At 46.2% G+C, this 16,556-nt stretch overlaps 1 protein-coding gene across 3 annotated transcripts in view; it reads left to right on the forward strand.

The window, feature by feature from the left end:
• The window catches only part of HIPK3 (homeodomain interacting protein kinase 3), a 160,303-nt gene that overhangs the window by 137,348 nt on the left and 6,399 nt on the right, over positions 1–16,556 (forward strand). For all 3 annotated transcript variants that reach the window (XM_075927814.2, XM_075927816.2, XM_075927817.2), the window contains exons 13-15: positions 1,834–1,974; positions 7,711–7,946; positions 8,240–8,367. In XM_075927814.2, the coding sequence (XP_075783929.2) occupies positions 1,834–1,974; positions 7,711–7,946; positions 8,240–8,367 (505 nt within the window). The remainder of the gene's footprint in view (positions 1–1,833; positions 1,975–7,710; positions 7,947–8,239; positions 8,368–16,556) is intronic.

Consider the following 16,556-nt stretch of genomic DNA (forward strand, 5'->3'; position numbering starts at 1 on the left):
TTTATATAACATTAATTGTTCATTTTTTGCACATTCCTTGTGCACACAAACCATAGATTCAGCACACAAAAAACTCATTTCCATATGTACATTAAGTGCAAATAAGGGTGTGTGTGTGTGTGTGCGTGCGCGTGCACACGCCACCATTTATTTTTGGTAATGGTAGGGAAACTTGACAATATTTTTGTTTGCAGTTTTGACAATTAATATAGATTTCTCCCCTCCCCAGCCCCCAATTGTTTAACTATTTGTATTTTTACAGTAGCAGGAAGTTAAAGGGGGACAGAGTTGGGTTAGTGCCACACTGAGAGTGAGGCTGTGCAAGGCACTCTGCGTGGCTGAGGGGCTGAAGTCATTCTGGTACAAGGTGCATGGAGGCTGCAGTCTTGGCCCAGCAGAGCAGAGACTGCCCCCATCCAGTACTGCATGGAGGACGATGAGACTGGCTTAGGGAAGGCCACCCTGTTACAATTGCAAGGCTGGCAATACCAGATTCCTGCAGTCATTTGGTCAGGGGAAGTCAGTGGCCCTGTTGGGTCAGAGCAGAAACCGCCAGCAAGGATCAGGAACAGAATGATGAATACATGGCTGCAGGGGAGGCCACCCTGTTACTGAATGGCTCCTACCCGGGAACAGAGCTATGCAGCCACAGGGTGACCTCCCTCATGACCAGGGGCCCATTCTGCTAGCAAGCCTGGCTGGGGGAGAAGGTCTTTGCTCTGATCCATGATGTCTACAACATTCCTCACATGAGGAATGGCCAGAGCCATGAGTGTCCAAGAAGCCCTCTGCAAGTCTGTTGTCCTGGCCCCACTCACTTTTACAAAGGCAGGTTGCATAGGACTCTGATTCCTGCAGGTGCATGGTACAGATGGGAGGCTGGACTTGCATCCTTAGTTACCAGTGTATAGTTGTTGTGGTTGTTGATTTCAGTGTCAGCTGAAACCAATATTTACCAGCATCTATCTGATTAAATCTAATCGTGCCAAGCCCAGTGGCAGCGTACAGAAAATTGAATTTTCTGTGGGTCTATTTCTATGCACATACACATTTAGTTCATCTTTCTCAACAGTTCAGGGTGCCACTCAGCTTAAACTGGTTCTAACAGAAGATGTGTGTCTAAATACCCTGGACTGCTTTAAACATCTCTTTCATGCTTGCATCCACACATTGCCTACTTATGCCATATTTCATTTTCATTGCGTATTGTGGAGAATGAGAGAAGAATCAGCTACTTCTATGGCAGAGATGGAACAGAGTTGTTTTTGTTGTTGTTTTTTATAAATTACACAGGCCCATAGTCTACAGTCCTTCATAAAACAAAATTCCCAATGAAGCTAGCAGAAGATTCACTTGAGTAAAAACTGCAAGATTTGGTCTGGGCTATGGCAAAAATGTTTTACTTTGAGTGCCTAAAGTTCATAATTCATATTTAGGCACCAAAATAAAAATAACCTGATTTTTCAAATGTGTTGTGTATCTGCAGGACATTGTGGGTGTTCACAAATTCTGAACTTTGTAATTTTTTGAACTTTTTACGTAAGTGTCTAAATATGGATTCAGGAGCCTTACTTTAACTTTCAGCGTTTAAGAATTATGGTTAAAATTTCCAAAAAATTAAATTAAATTATCCTCAAAAAATTAAATTATCTATGAGGCGAATGCTCAACAGGAATAAGAATAATTTCTTTTTTATCTTTCAGGTAGTAGGCCCCATTCCAGTGTAAAACCTATGTCTGTATTACTTTTAAGGTTAGCTGTGTAGAAGGAATGAATGCCGTGCCAAATGACAGGCAGTATGTATTTTTGTGTTAATATTTTCCTTTGTTTCAGATGTAAAGGTAACCTAGATTGTGAAGCTTGCCAGAGCACTATGAATATTGACCAAGTGTGTTCATTAAGCAGCCCTGACAGCACTTTGAGCACCAGTTCCTCTGGCCAGTCTAGTCCATCTCCTTGCAAGAGACCCAACAGGTAAAAAGTTATGTGTACTCCAGGAGCCTGCTTTTAGTGAAACTTCTGACATTTTTAGTTTATTGTATTTTGCTTTGTCTGATTTCTCTCTTTCACAGGGTAATTTAGATTTTGAAAAAAAATTACATTATTCTAAGAGATGTATATGCTTGTTAATGATATATATTTATGCATTATAGCTAGTTTATTAATTGTTCCTTATAAATGGAGTTCATCTTATTGAATGGCTTCATAGTGTTGAACTGAATGGAAGTAATGTATATATCATGTAAAAAAAACCCTCAAAATTAAACACACATAACTCAATTAGAAGAATGTTGATTTCAAAGTTGGACTCAAAAAAGTTGGGAAATGCCGGAATTAAGTAACCTTAATACACAGACCTTTATGCACATCCTTTATAATAGAGTCCTTAATTACATGATAGGCCTCAATTGTAGTATTGTGACCAGTTCTGGGAACTCAAGAAAGATGTGGAGAAATTGGAGAAGGTCCAGAGAAGAGCAACAAAAATGATCAAAGGTCTAGAAAACATAACCTGTGAAGGAAGACTGAAAGAATTGTGCTTGTTTAGTTTGGAAAAAAGAAGACTGAGAGGGGACATGATAGCGGTTTTCAAATAGGATTTGAAGTAAAAGGGTGTTATAAGGAGGAGGGAGAAAAATTGTTCTCTTTGGCCTCTGAGGACCAAAAGGACCCTCAAATTTAGGACAAGAAGCCATGGGCTTAAATTGCAGCAAGGGAGGTTTAGGTTGGACATCAGGAAAAACTTCCTGCCTGTCAGGGTGGTTAAACACTGGAATAAATTGCCTAGGGAGGTTGTAGAATCTCCATCACTGGAGATATTTAAGAGGAGGTTAGATAGAGACCTGTCAGGGATGATCTAGACGGTGCTTGGTCCTTCTGTGAGGACAGGAGACTGAACTTGATGACCTCTTGAAGTCCTTTCCAGTTCTAGTGTTCTAGGTTTCTATGATCACATACTATTTTCTCCATAGTGCATGCCTCATTAAGTGCACAGAATGGATGTTGCTCAGTTAGTGAGCACATATTTTTATTTTCTTGTTGTTCAGTGTTTGGCCCCATGACATACTTACATCACATTTTTTAAACCCTTCTCTGAAGACAGAATTATTAATTTCTTCATGGCAGTTTCTGTAACACTCATCGCGATAGCAGCTGAATGTTTCACAAACATTAGTTTATCTTCATATCATCCCTATGAGATAAGATGGCATACAAGATCGAAAGTTTCTACTGACTTTGGGTGCCTGAAGTGACATCTACGTCCTGACTTTTTCAAGTACTTAGCATTTTACAGCACTTTATATGTTCAAAGCACAATTTGTGTTGATTTAGCAGCAGCTGCGAGTGCTCAGCAGTTCTGCAAATCAGACCCAGGATCTCCAGCCAGGTACCCAGAAAACTAGAAACACGCAATCCAAGATCACCTTTGAAAAGTTTGGCTTAAGTGACTTGCCCATCCTTGTGTAGGAAATATGTGGCAGAGGCAGAGAGAGAATCCAGTTCCTCTTCAAGTGCTTACTCATGTTCATTCCATATTGGCGCTGGAAGCTTTTTCCTCAGTGATATCCATAGGGTACTAGCTCTGGTGCCCTCTGGAGTGGTGTGCACATGGAGCAGTGGGATAAGGGACGCTGCAGGCTCTCTCCCACCCCACTCTCACTTGCCAACAGTAGCAGTGCTGGAATGCCTGCTGCTTCAGCAAGCCTTTTTGCTTTGCTCTGGGTTACAAAGTTTCCTTGAAAAACAATTATTCACCAATGTGTTAGTGCGTGGTTGTCAGTTCTCCCTAACCATGACTCAGCCTAGAGACAGGGCATGCCCCGATCCCCAGGCTGTAAGCATCCTATGCCTACCAGTGCCCTGCACAGTAGTTATCTGAGGTGTTTGGGCAAGGAATACATAAGCAACAAGTGCAGCATTTGTAAATCATCCAAGCCTGAGATGAAAAAAGAGAGACATCTATCTTAGGGCTCTCCTGATGGAGTCAGTCCTAACACCAGCGCCGGAGCGGAAGTCCAACCTCTGCATCATGTGGCGTACCCCTCGGGTGCTGTCTACAAGCTGGCACCGACCCAAGGCTCTGGCCAAGAAGCTGAAGAGGTTCATGAGGAGAAGATTTCCTACTTCCAGTGAGGGAAAAGAGAGGGCTGGAGGAGAGCTGAGACCTATGACGAGCAGCTTGGCACCTCCATCTGGGAGTTGGGTCCCAGCTTAAGTCAAGCAGGCTAGCCCATCCTGTGCCACATTTGCCACAGTGGTTAGTGAAGAGGGACTCCCATCATTTAAATGTCCCATGGGCTTGAGACACTGCAGGCAGGGCAGGAATTCCTAACACTGCTTGGACCACCCATGTTGGCTCAGGCAGTACCCCAGTCCAAGGGTAAACTGGCCTGGGGACCTTCCCAGGTGTTCCCACCTCAGCGACTCTGTTCCCTATCATAGGGGATATCATTCCAGTGCTCTCCCACATGGTGCCATCACACCTTGGAAGTTGGGAGACAGGCTCAGCAAAACCTTCTCCAGTCCCTGAACAATGGGCACTGACAATGCAAGAAGCCTGCAGTGTAGACGTAGCCTCAGAGGAGCAGGCCTGCTCTACAGAGGTCTAGCAAATCCTCTTGGAAAGCAGGAAGCTTTCCACAAGAGAAACCTACCCGGTAAAGTGGATAAGGTTCTCCCACTTGGAATCATGTCTCTCCATCGCGCTCCTCCTTACAATCCTCCTTCGATTACTTACTTCATCTTCAGAACTTGGAACGTGTCCCTCTCTTCCAGCAGAGTGCATCTTGCAGCCTTCTCTGCTTTCCACCCACCAGATCAAGGTCAAACAGTGATTTTGCACAACACCTCTGTCCCATTCCTGAGGAGCCTTGAGAGACTTCTGCCAGCCTGGCTCCTGTCCCACAGTGGGAATTTAATGTGGTTCTTAAGAGACTCATGGGGCTGCCCCTTGAGTTTATGGGCTCCTGCTTCTTTTACCACCTGTCATGAAAGGTCACTTTTCTTGTGGTGCTAACCATCGGTGAGATAAGTATTGGCACTTAAAGTTTTGACACCAGCCATACGTATACAGTGTTCTACAAGGACAAAGTTCAACTGTGTCCCCATCTGGTCTTGCTGCTAAAGGTTGTGTCTTCCTTCTGTGTGAACCAGGACATCTTCCTCCCACTGTTTTGTCCGAGCTGCATGCTGCTAGAGGAAAAGAGGCTGCAAGCCTTGGATATCAAATGTGGCCAAACCCTTGTGCCAATGAACCCAATTCTTCATTGCAACAGTGGACAGGATGAAGGGTTTGCTGGTGTCCTTGCAGAACATTTCCAACTGGATCACCACTTGTATCGGGACCTGCCACACACTGGCACAGGTCCCACCACTGCCAATTGTGAAGGCCCATTCAACCACAGCTCAGGCGTCCTTGACAGCCTTCCTGCTGTTCATTCCCATCCAGGACATCTGAAAAGCTGCAATGTGGTCTTCAGATCACACCTTCAAGGTGATATATCCCATCACTCAGCAGGCCAGAGCTGACGATGGTTTGGCAAAGCAGTGTTACAATCTACACGTCTGTGAACTCTTCCCTGCCTCAGTTGGTACTGCATGGGGGTTACCTAATATGGAGTAGACACAAGCAAGCACTCGAAGAAGAAAAGAGTTCCCTTTTTCCGTAACCGGTGCTCTTCGAGAATGGTCTCATGGTTAAGGCTGTTGAACCCTAGCCTGGAAAAAAAAGACATTTATCTTTTGCCATAATCGGTGCTCTTTGAGATGTGTTGCTCATGTCCATTCCATGCCTCCTTTCTTCCCCACTGTCAGAGTTTCTGGCAAGAAGGCACTAAGGATGGGGAGAGCTGGCAATGCCCCTTACACCCTAGCTTATGTGTGCTAGTCCAGAGAGCATTAGGACTGTCCCCAACAGATACTACTGAGGGAGAAACGTCTGGCACTGCTGCATGTGGCAAGCATACGCACCTGCTATGGAATGGACATCAGCAACACATCTCAAAGAGCACTGGTTATGGCAAAAGAGAAATGTCTTTTTTTTCCAGGCTAGGGTTCAACAGCCTTAACCATGAGACCATTCTTTCTCTGCCTGAAGTCCCCTGCCTTATCTCACACCTCACTCCATTTATATACACCTTCTGACTTCCACAGCAAACAGCAGCGCCTCATTCACTATCCAACTCTGACGTGCTCATGGAAGATGCTCCGTCCTATGCAGTGACTGAGCCATGGGCACATTATGTGTTGTGGGGGGAGTAACCATGTAATGAATAAAAGGATCATAATGTGCATAGACAAGGGGAAATAATTAAGGTTCAGAATTGCTTGTTGTTAAGCTTGTATGTAAGAGCTTTGCCAGATCAGCGCCTTACTCAGCAAATCAGAGTTCTCAAGTTTTCCTAGATGAATTCTTAAAAATAAATGAACTCATGCCCATCTCTCAATGATGAACACATCCAGCTACCACGCGGATGGGTGCTATAGATGAGCTTACTCACAATCCCTTACCACTTATTTAGATTGTACAGCTCTTTGGGGGGGCAGATAATGTTTTCTACCATGTGTTGGCACAGTGCCCCACATGCAGGTGGGGATGCTAAGCACCACTGCAGCATAAATAATTGTGTGAATTTTTACATTTACAATTTACATTTAAAATGAAATGAGTTTCCTGTCCCCAGTGCCTCACTGCTTGATCTCCCCTACACTGCATGAAGTACCTGGCTTTGGCTCCATGGTTTTGCTGTGGTTTTGCTTAGCTGCTCCTGAGTCTTGATGGTTCTTCTCTGATTGGCATCAACAGGCTTCCCTACCTTGTTTCATGCTCGCACATGCATTTTGGTTTCAGTAAGCAGTAGATGTCTCTATAGAGAGTGGCACCTCCACCACCGCTCATTGCCAGCTACTTTCAAGATGAACCTTTTTTAAAAAGAGCCATGCATCAGGTGTTCAGCATATATGCTACGTCCCACCAGCAAATGTTCTACAGACTATAGTTGAGAATGGGGCTGTGCTTTGCTTCGTAACCTAAATATTGTCAAAATAATCTGTCATACCTACATGGCTGGCCACACTCTCTGTAAAATGAGGCAGTGCCTGTCTATGTAATCTATTTCAGTATTGTTCCCCTCAATTGGTTGATCCAACAATAACTAGCTACTGTTGGTAGGAGTGTTCTCCTGGCTTCTCTCCTGTAACTGTGCGTCTCTGTGGGGAAGGAGACACTTGCGCAGTCTTTCTAGGCCTGTGGCTTGTTTTTAGAAGCACATTTTCTTTTCTTTATAAAGTAGTTCCTCCTCTGCTTATGGCATGATCACCATGGGGAGGCTTTTAGTCTTTAAATTAGGAAGAAAATGAGGCAATTAGCATGCATGTATGTGTTGGGAATACAATTTAAAACTAAGTATAGATTTAAGCGATTTATTAGAGCAAGGTTATGTGCAACTCCTCATAATCCTTGCCTCTTTCTTTTAACAAAGTAACTGCCGCTTCATGCTCGCAATGTTAAGGCTGAAAGATGAGTTTAGACTTTTAACTTCCATTTCAATTCCCATCTTGTGCAGTTTTAACTTTAGACAATTAATAGAACTCACATGTATTTTTCCCTGCATTTTGTTTAAAAAAACATTTTATGTAAATGTTTTATGTCTTGCATTACAAGAATGCTAATGGCAGAACACACTTCTTATAACTCTGTATTTTTAATAGCATGTCAGATGATGAACAAGAGAGTGATTGTGATACTGTGGATGGTTCCCCAACTTCAGACTCCTCAGGACATGGCAGTCCATTTGTAGAAAGCAGTTTTGAAGACAACCACAATCAAAATACAGAAACCAGAAACTCAGTTAACCCTGAAACCAAACCTGTGGTCTGCGCTGTTGTGGTGCCACCAATGAGAGTAGAAAACAGATTAAATGTAGATGAGCACATGGCAAATACAGGTAAACTATTGTCATTGATCTTCTCTTTTATAATAATGCGTAAATCAGAATTTTGAGGAGTCTATTGGATAGAATATGCACCAAACATCAGATTTAAGCTACTTCCCTCTTTTATTTCAGCATGTATTATACCTAAATTATTAAATCTTAATAATAAATTATTTTTAAAATATTTTGTAAGTGTCTTGGTTTACTATTTTGCAGCTATTTCTAGTTGAAATAATTGAAGTTTTGCCATGGTACTAGTATTTGATTTTAATTGTCTAAACTATGCCCCGGTTAAATCTTGCCAGATGATGCATGCCAGCCACTGATAAAAGGACGATCTGTCCCTGGAAAAATAAACCAGCTGCCTGCTATGGGTAACCGTCAGCAAAAAATGACATCCGCATTCCATCAGCAACCTGTACATTTCAGCCAGGTACGTGTGCTCGTTTACAGCTCAAAAGTCAAACCTCTTTTACTGTCTTAAGGTTCTAGGGCCTGATTTTCAAAAGTGCTGGATGTCCACCATACTGCACTAAATGGGAGTTGTGGCTCCTATACACATTTGAGAAATGAGGCCCCAAGTCAGTAAAAGTATATGCCTGATATCTGCAATAAAGCTGCTGACAGCATGAAAATGGTCTTTTATAGCTTATTCTGCAAGTCAGAAATATCCTCCACCTTGTCCTTAAATTAGCAACCATGTTTGGAAAGATGATGGAAAAACAGAACCGGAAAAATTAATTAGGTTTAGTAGAAAGCCTGAGACATAATCATATATTAGGGCTGCCAGTTCCTCACTGAAGCTGTTCCAGGAGATTTTTTTTTCCAACATGACATCATGTCATTTTCTTAAAATATCATATTAAAATGTCCTCGGTTGCTTTCAGTAGTCACTGGGAGATGGATGCCAATTCTGGGAGACTCCAGGCCCATCCTAGATGGTTGGCAACCATATCATGTACACTTGACCATTTTTCCTTCTTCAAAATAGTGAAATATGTGTACCGTGGAGTTAAAAATGTGGGGCCCTATTTTCAGTCTTGTTCTACCTATTTTGTGCTTCACCAGTGGCACAGAACAACTGTTGGTCTAGCTGCAAATGCTTTGAGTTAAGCGGAAACCCAGAATATAGTAGAGCTGATGCACCCAGCTGTGATTCACTCCCTCCCTTGCAGGGTCATCCTTAGAATTTATGGGACCCTACACAACCCTTCCCCTCCAGCGCTACATGTATAACTTGTTCCTGCCCCCTAGCCCACGGCCTCCTGTGCTCTCCCCATGGAATGTTACCTGGGGGAGTCAAGCAGAGAGAGAGTTATAAATGCCTCACCTGGCTGCTGTGGAGGCTCAGGCGACCTGTGGAGACAATCAGGGTACGTCTACACCACAACGTTAATTCGAACTAACTTAGTTTGAATTAGTTAATTCGAACTAAGCTAATTCGAACTAACGGATCTAGACTAAAAAACTAGTTCGAATTAGCGTTTCGCTAATTCGAACTAGCATGTCCACATTAAGTGGACCCTGAACCAGGCTTAAGGATGGCCGGAAGCAGTGCCAGCAGGGCATCAGAGGAGGACTTAGAGCATGGAGATGCTGTCTCAGGCTAGCCGAGGGCTGCGCTTAAAGGGTCCCGACCCCCACCCCGGACAGACAGTTCTCAGGGGTGCCCCGCTTGCAAAGCAGTCCTGGCTTGGAGTGCCCGGAGTACCCACACTGGGCACATCACAGAACTCGGCCATCAGCCCGGCTGCACTTGCCGCAGGCTGCCATCTGGAGAGAGGGGACAATCGGGGGGCTGCAGGAGAGGTTCCACCCCAAAAGCCCGCAGAGCCAGCCCAGTCCTCCCCATCGGGGGCTCGTGCCCCATTCCTCCCTCACCTCCTTCCACTTACCCTTCCCTAGCCCCTCTTCTTGATGTACAAAATAAAGATAACGTGTCTTCCAAAATGGAATCTGTCTTTATTGAACAAAACTGGCGGAGACTGGGAAAAGGAGATGAGAGAGGGGAAGAGAGAGGCTGGGAGAGGGGAGGGGAACTAAAATGATCAGGTGTTGGGAACAGGTTCCAGATGAAGAGAGGCTAAAGAGACTGGGACTTTTCAGCTTAGAAAAGAGGAGACGGAGGGGGGACAGGATAGAGGTCTCTAAAAGCAGGAGTTGGGTGGAGAGGGTGCATACAGAAAAGTTCTTCATTAGTTCCCATAAAGAAGGACTAGAGGACACCAAAGGAAAGGAATGGGTAGCAGGCTTCAAACTAGTAACAGAAAGTTGTTCTTCACAAAGCAAAGAGTCAACCTGTGGAACTCCTTGCTGCAGGAGGCTGTGAAGGCTACAACTAGAACAGAGTTTAAAGGGAAGTGAGATCAAGTCATGGAGGTTGGGTCCATGGAGTGGTATTAGCCAGGGGGTAAGAGTGGTGTCCCTGCCCAAGGTTTGTGGAAGGCTGGAGAGGGATGGCACGAGACAAATGGCTTGGTCACTGTCTTCGGTCCATCCCCTCCAGGGTCCCTAGGGTTGGCCGCTGTCGGCAGACAGGCTACTGGGCTAGATGGACCTTTGGTCTGACCCAGGACGGCCATTGTAAGCTCAGGGCTCAGGGTCGGGGGTCTCAGTGGACCCCCTTGATTTTCATGCACACCTGCTCCTGGGTGGCCAGGCTGGCAGCTCTCCTGCCCTAGCCGGCCACTTTCCTGTGCCTAGTGCGGAGATTGTGGACGAGGTCCACGATGTCCGCACTAGCCCAGGCGGGTGCCCACCTCTTGCGGTCCCAGGCAAGCTCCCGGGAGCCGCCAGCCTGGTCCCGGGAAGAGGGGGAGGGCTGGGGGGCATCGGGTGGGTGGCTCGATCTGTGCCAGGTGCAGGGTCTGCTGGCTGGGTGCTGGCAGGCTTGCACCTGGCACGGGCACCGTAGCCAGCCCGTGCACCTTTAAGGGGTCAGGGGCCGGGAGGGGGGCATAGAGTTTCCTTGGTGTTGGCCAGAGTGGCCACCAGGGAAAGCTGGGGAGGGCTAGCCTCCCACTAGTTCGAATTAAGGGTCTACACAGCCCTTAATTCGAACTAGTAAATTCGAACGAGGCTTAATCCTCGTGGAATGAGGATTACCTAATTCGAACTAAGTGCTCCATTAGTTCGAATTAAATTCGAACTAACGGAGCGCTAGTGTAGTGCCTATGAAAGTTAGTTCGAACTAACGTCCGTTAGTTCGAACTAACTTTGTAGTGTAGACATACCCTCAGGTAGCATCCCCACCCCGCAGGGCACATGTTGCCAAGACTTCCCCTAATTTGAGGCAGCGCCGAGACAGCAGGAGTAGGTCAGCTCCCATACATGCACATGCAGGAGCTGTCCTGCTCTTAACTGCTGTCCTGGTGGTGCCCCAACTTTTCAGATGCCCTACGCAGTCGTGTAATTTGTGTATGTGTAGAGACAGCCCTGCCTCCTTTTATATAGTGAGCATGGCTGAAAATGAGAGAGACTTGCTCTTTGAGCGATGGTCCCTGTGTGTATTCCACACGAAGTATGTTGTTCTTTAAGATGTGCGATATTGCACGCGTGGTATGCATGTGCACCGTACACATGAGATTGTTAGTGAGCTGTGCCCATTTGACTGCACATGGACAGTTCTCCTTGTGCTCTGCACTAAAGGTAAAGGGTGGTCTGGATTGATGCCTCTCCAGTTTCTTCTTGGTGCAGCATGAATTGAGTAAGAATCTTCTGTGTCTGTAGCGTCTTCCTCAGCTGCCTCATTCTGTAAATACATTATCCATCGTTTTTGGTGTTTTTATCTTTTAAACTTAGTACAGCTTGTAGCTACTCGTTTTTTATCTCACGCTGGGGGAATTCTCCCAGAAGACTGAGATCATGCCCTGAGTCTCGGGTTTCAGGAATTGTTTTTCTGCCTCTGCTTGTTTGCTGTGCATGACAAGCACCAGCACTGCCGCCGCTGGCTAGGCAAAGATCACATGGCAGCTAAAGGCAGCATTTGCTACTCCTTAGCTCCCAGAACTCAGGACCTAGGACTTCAAAATCTTATGAGGAGAGCCATGAGACAGCTGCATTACAGGGAGGTCACCCTGTGTGTTGGCCACATCCACAGGCAGCGCGCCTCCGAACATGGGCTCCAACACTGAGCCCGACTTTCAAGCCTTAGGAGAAGGCTTCTCGTGAGAGTAAGAGGAACTCTCATGAGAACTGAGCACAAGCCTCCTTTGTCCAGACCAGCTCTCAAGGGCAAAGACCCCTCTCCAAAGGCAGAGAGCCCTCACACATAGATACTATGGATGTAGGCCCAAGTAAAACTCCAGCAAGTGAATGTGATGAAAGAGGTACAGATGCGTTGGTTCTCATATCGGTTCATACATCTCAAATGCACAACAAACTTTCATAGCCACACTCTTCCATATCTGGGTCAGGGTCAGGATCATAACCATCACTGCCCCACAGGGAGCCAGAGAAGCACTAGATCTCACAGCTCCCCAAAGAGCTCACTTTGTACCTGCGGGCAGTCAGAGACCTGTCTCCCCAAATGCACTTCTGCTCTTTGCCACTTTCGCTCATGCCTCACCTCTGGCCTGCCTTTACTCAGAGACAGAGTTACCCCAAAAGAGGAAGCTCATCTGAGGTTGCAGAACTACCTTCCTCTGCCCTCAGTGACCAGTTCCTGACCAGGGCTACCTCAGTTCCACTAGTAGTCAACAAATCAGGAGCTCCACAGCAGTTTCTGCTTTACCACACACAGGATGGCCTGGGAAAGACGCCGTAGGAGATTTGCGTTCCATCCTCCAGCCAGACATGTCTTGCCAAGAATCAGAGCAGTGCCATGGGGTCCTCCCCTACTGGGTGGTTCCTCACCCTGACACGTCTGGGACCCTTGTAATCCTTACTGTAGGCACCCACGGTCAGTACATGAGCCTTGTTTGCCATCTGCTGACTCACAGTTTAAAGGGGCAACTTATTAATCGCTCATCCAGTAATCATTGCCATACTGGCATGCTTATTGGGCTACCCAGTTAACCAGTGCCTGGCTGTGCCAGAGCAGCCCCTGTCTTGGAAATGGTGTGGCAGGCCCTGTCTGGCCAAGTCAGAGCAGCCCCATAGGGTGGTGGGCCCTGCCTGGACCAGCTGGGCCTGCCATGCTAAGGGCCAGGGGCTGCTTCAGTGACCCTCTACTCACAATGAAATTCAATGGGCAGGTTAATTGATTAAAAAATGTAGCTTCACCAGTTAACATTTTAAATGGGATTTTACATCCCTACTCCTGGCCAACCCCAACCAGTCCCATCCCAGTATTGGGAAGAGGAAGGGTGAATGCGATCTGATGATTCTGGCAGCAATTTCATTGTCTTTCCCAGAAGAAACAATTATCCCATCATTGCCAAATGTACCCTGCTGCCTCAGGCAATATCAGGAACACCTGCAGAGGATAGTGTCTGAGCTGCAGATACATCTTGAAGAAGTTCAGGAGCCCCAGCATAGATTACTGGAGATTTTGCAGCCCTCAGGCCTCAGTCAACTGATGTCCTGATCAATTAGACCACCATGGCTCCAGCAAAAAGGATGTGACCTGCTTTTGCTTCTTTTGCTATCATCCCACAGAGGGTTGAGAATCACTGGTTTTGTTCCATCCAAGGTGAGGGAGTTTCTGCTCTTGCTTCTACCACCTAACTCCTGGTGGGACAAGTGAATACCAGGAGATCCAGGCCATAGTTCCCCAAAACGATGACTTCAGATAAGAAGGACGAATGGCTCAATCCCCTGGGAAGAAAGTCCTTCACTTCCATTCCTCTTTAATTCAGGATTTCAAATCACCGGGTTGCTGTAGCTAAACATGATTTTACCAATTATATTAAAGTGTTTAGATTTTAAACAGAAAAACGGAGCCCACTCCCATCTGTAATCGATCAGAGCAAATCGTCGACCAACACTTCCCTCCATTCTGCACTAAGTGATGCAGATAGTATGTCTAGAGTGATGGCTATGGCCCTTGTTGAAAGGTGCCTTGTTACAATGGTCAGATTTTCATAGGGAGCTGCAGAGTACCATTTAGGATCTGCCTGCCGATACATGTAGGGTACGTCTACACTAGCCCCCTAGTTCGAACTAGGAAAGCTAATGAGGGCGACCGAAATTGCAAACGAAGTGTGGGATTTAAATATCCCGCGCTTCATTAGCATGTTCCCGGGTGGTTGCCATTCTGGAAACTGACTAGCCCGGAATAACTGCCCGCGTCTACATGCGGCAGTGAAACAGGAGTTCGAAATAAACCCCTTAACTCGAATTAGCTGATAAACCTCATTCCATGAGGAGTAACAGCTAATTCAGAACTCACTTTTTATGCCCTTCCAGCGTGACTGAGAGCCATTGATAAACTGCTCTATAGGACCAGTTATCCAGCCAGCTATGAACCCATCTAATAGGTCCATCTAGGACAGGCCTGGGCAAAACACCTTCCGCAGGCCAGATCCAGCCCGCAAAGCCACCGGATCTGGCCTGTGGATGTAGCAGGGAGCCTCAAGCTGGCTCCCCTGCTTGCCCTGCCCCCACACACCACTCAGAAAAGGGGCTGTCGGGACATTTGTGTTTCACAAACTGAGCAGGGGAGAGAAGAGTGGTGCTTCATGGCTGCTCCGCCCCTAGCACAATCCCATTGGCCAGTTTCTGACCAATGGGAGCTGCCTGTTTCAAGAACAGGCAAGGTGCAAAGCTCCCCTCCAGCTCTGCAGCCTGTGCAGGGGCAGGGCAGGCTCCTGCATGAGAAACGTGCTGGGCTGATGGCTGGGAGTCTCACAGGTAAGTCTCCTGGCCAGAGCCAGCCTCTGACACCCCAGCCTTGCCCTAACCCCCTCCCCCAGCCCTCTGCCTCCCCAGTCCTGTCTCCCACCCTTACCTCACATAAGCCAAACACGCTGCCCTCTCCAAAGGCCATATCCTCTCCCAGACTCTGCATCCCAATCCCCTGCCCTAGGTGTCAACCCCCTCCTGCCTTAGGTCAACCAAACCCCTGCACTGTAATCCCCTGCCCTAGGTAACTACCCAAAACCCTGTACCTCCTCCTGCACCCTGGTCCCCTGCCCTAGGTCTTAGGTATCCATAAATATCATAGGAGCGATCTTGGAATTGACCATAACAAGAGCCTACCTATTGAGAGATTACATGCCATGGGCGCTTTCATACACCAGGTCATCTTAAGATGCTGGATGTCAGACAAAATGTGACTGTTCCCTCCTCGGCCACATGGCCTCATGCATGATACCATCCGTTTTCATGATATTCCTTCCTCCAGGTGTACATCCAGTGACCCTCTGGGACTGGTGCATCAGCCATCACTTGACCCTGTCTGCAGCATGTTTACCAGCATGAGGAGAACTCACCAGTGCCAGTCTCAGCAGGCACTCTTCTGCAGTTCATGAATTGGATAGTCCCAGTTCAGTCCTGAATGGGTCTTCATCCAGTGGGGAATGACATCTTGGGACCTCTTTGCTTTGTAGGTGAACAGGGAATGTACCCTGGATCGCTCTAGAAGAGCATTCAGCAAGGGCTCAAAGGCAGACACCCTTCTGTTACTGTGGAGGGGTCACTTCAGATATGCCTTCCCGTATCATGAAAGTGCGTGAGACAGCATCCTTACTGCTCCCAACAGTCTGGGGCACTTTTGTTTCATGGATCTTCTGAACCTCTCAACTAGTCTGCCCACAATCCTCTCCCCATTTCCAGACCTGCTCACACTACACACAGGCACCTGCAGGGACCCCAATGGTATTAGTCTAGACCAGGCATGTCCAAAGTCCGGCCCGCGGGCCAATTGCGGCCCGTGTTCCGGTTTAATACGGCCCCCCAGGTAATTTGGCAATATCTATCTTTTATGGCCCCCAACGAATCCATATGTATTGAGATGAATACATTGTAAAATCTCAGTTAATGTCAGTTGGTCTAAATCAGTTATAAATATATTTGGACACAACATGTATACTTGGTGTTATGTTCCTGTTCATATTTTTTGAACTTAAAAGTTGACAGACAACCTTTATTACCAATAATATATAATGTACTTTACAATGTTCCTGACATATATTTCAGCTTCCTGGATTTTTTTTTTTCATCTGGCCTTCAGATATGAAAGGCAGAGTGATTTAACACCTGTTTAGATTTGTCATCCATGTGACGAAATGAAAAGTATGCCGTTTGCAATAAACTTTGCATAAAATAGTTAATTTGCATTTAATTTTAATGGTTCAAAGAATGTCAGGCAAAATGGTCGGCCCTCACGCATGTTCACTTCATCAAATCTGGCCCTCTTTGAAAAAAGTTTGGACACCCCTGGTCTAGACCTAGTGGTGCATCAGAGATTTTACAAACCATTGCTCGTTATTATTCTGCTCTCCTCTAAATTCTCTCTTCTGTTTCCACTAGTTGTTGTTTTATTGTGGTGCCCATAGTGAGTGCAGTTCCCTAGGTGTGCAAGCAACAGCTGAGCAGAGTGGAATAACTATGTTGCTTGTGCGATATAGGTGTGTAAAAACAGTGTGTCATTTTGTCCTTTTCTTGCAAGACTACTGCATTGACTTGCGTACAGTTTATACATCTACTACAACCTTCAGACTTCCTATTAGTGGTATTATT

The sequence above is a fragment of the Pelodiscus sinensis genome, chromosome 5 (assembly GCF_052426305.1).
Source record: "Pelodiscus sinensis isolate ZL-2025 chromosome 5, ASM5242630v1, whole genome shotgun sequence".
Classification (NCBI taxonomy): Eukaryota; Metazoa; Chordata; order Testudines; family Trionychidae; genus Pelodiscus; species Pelodiscus sinensis.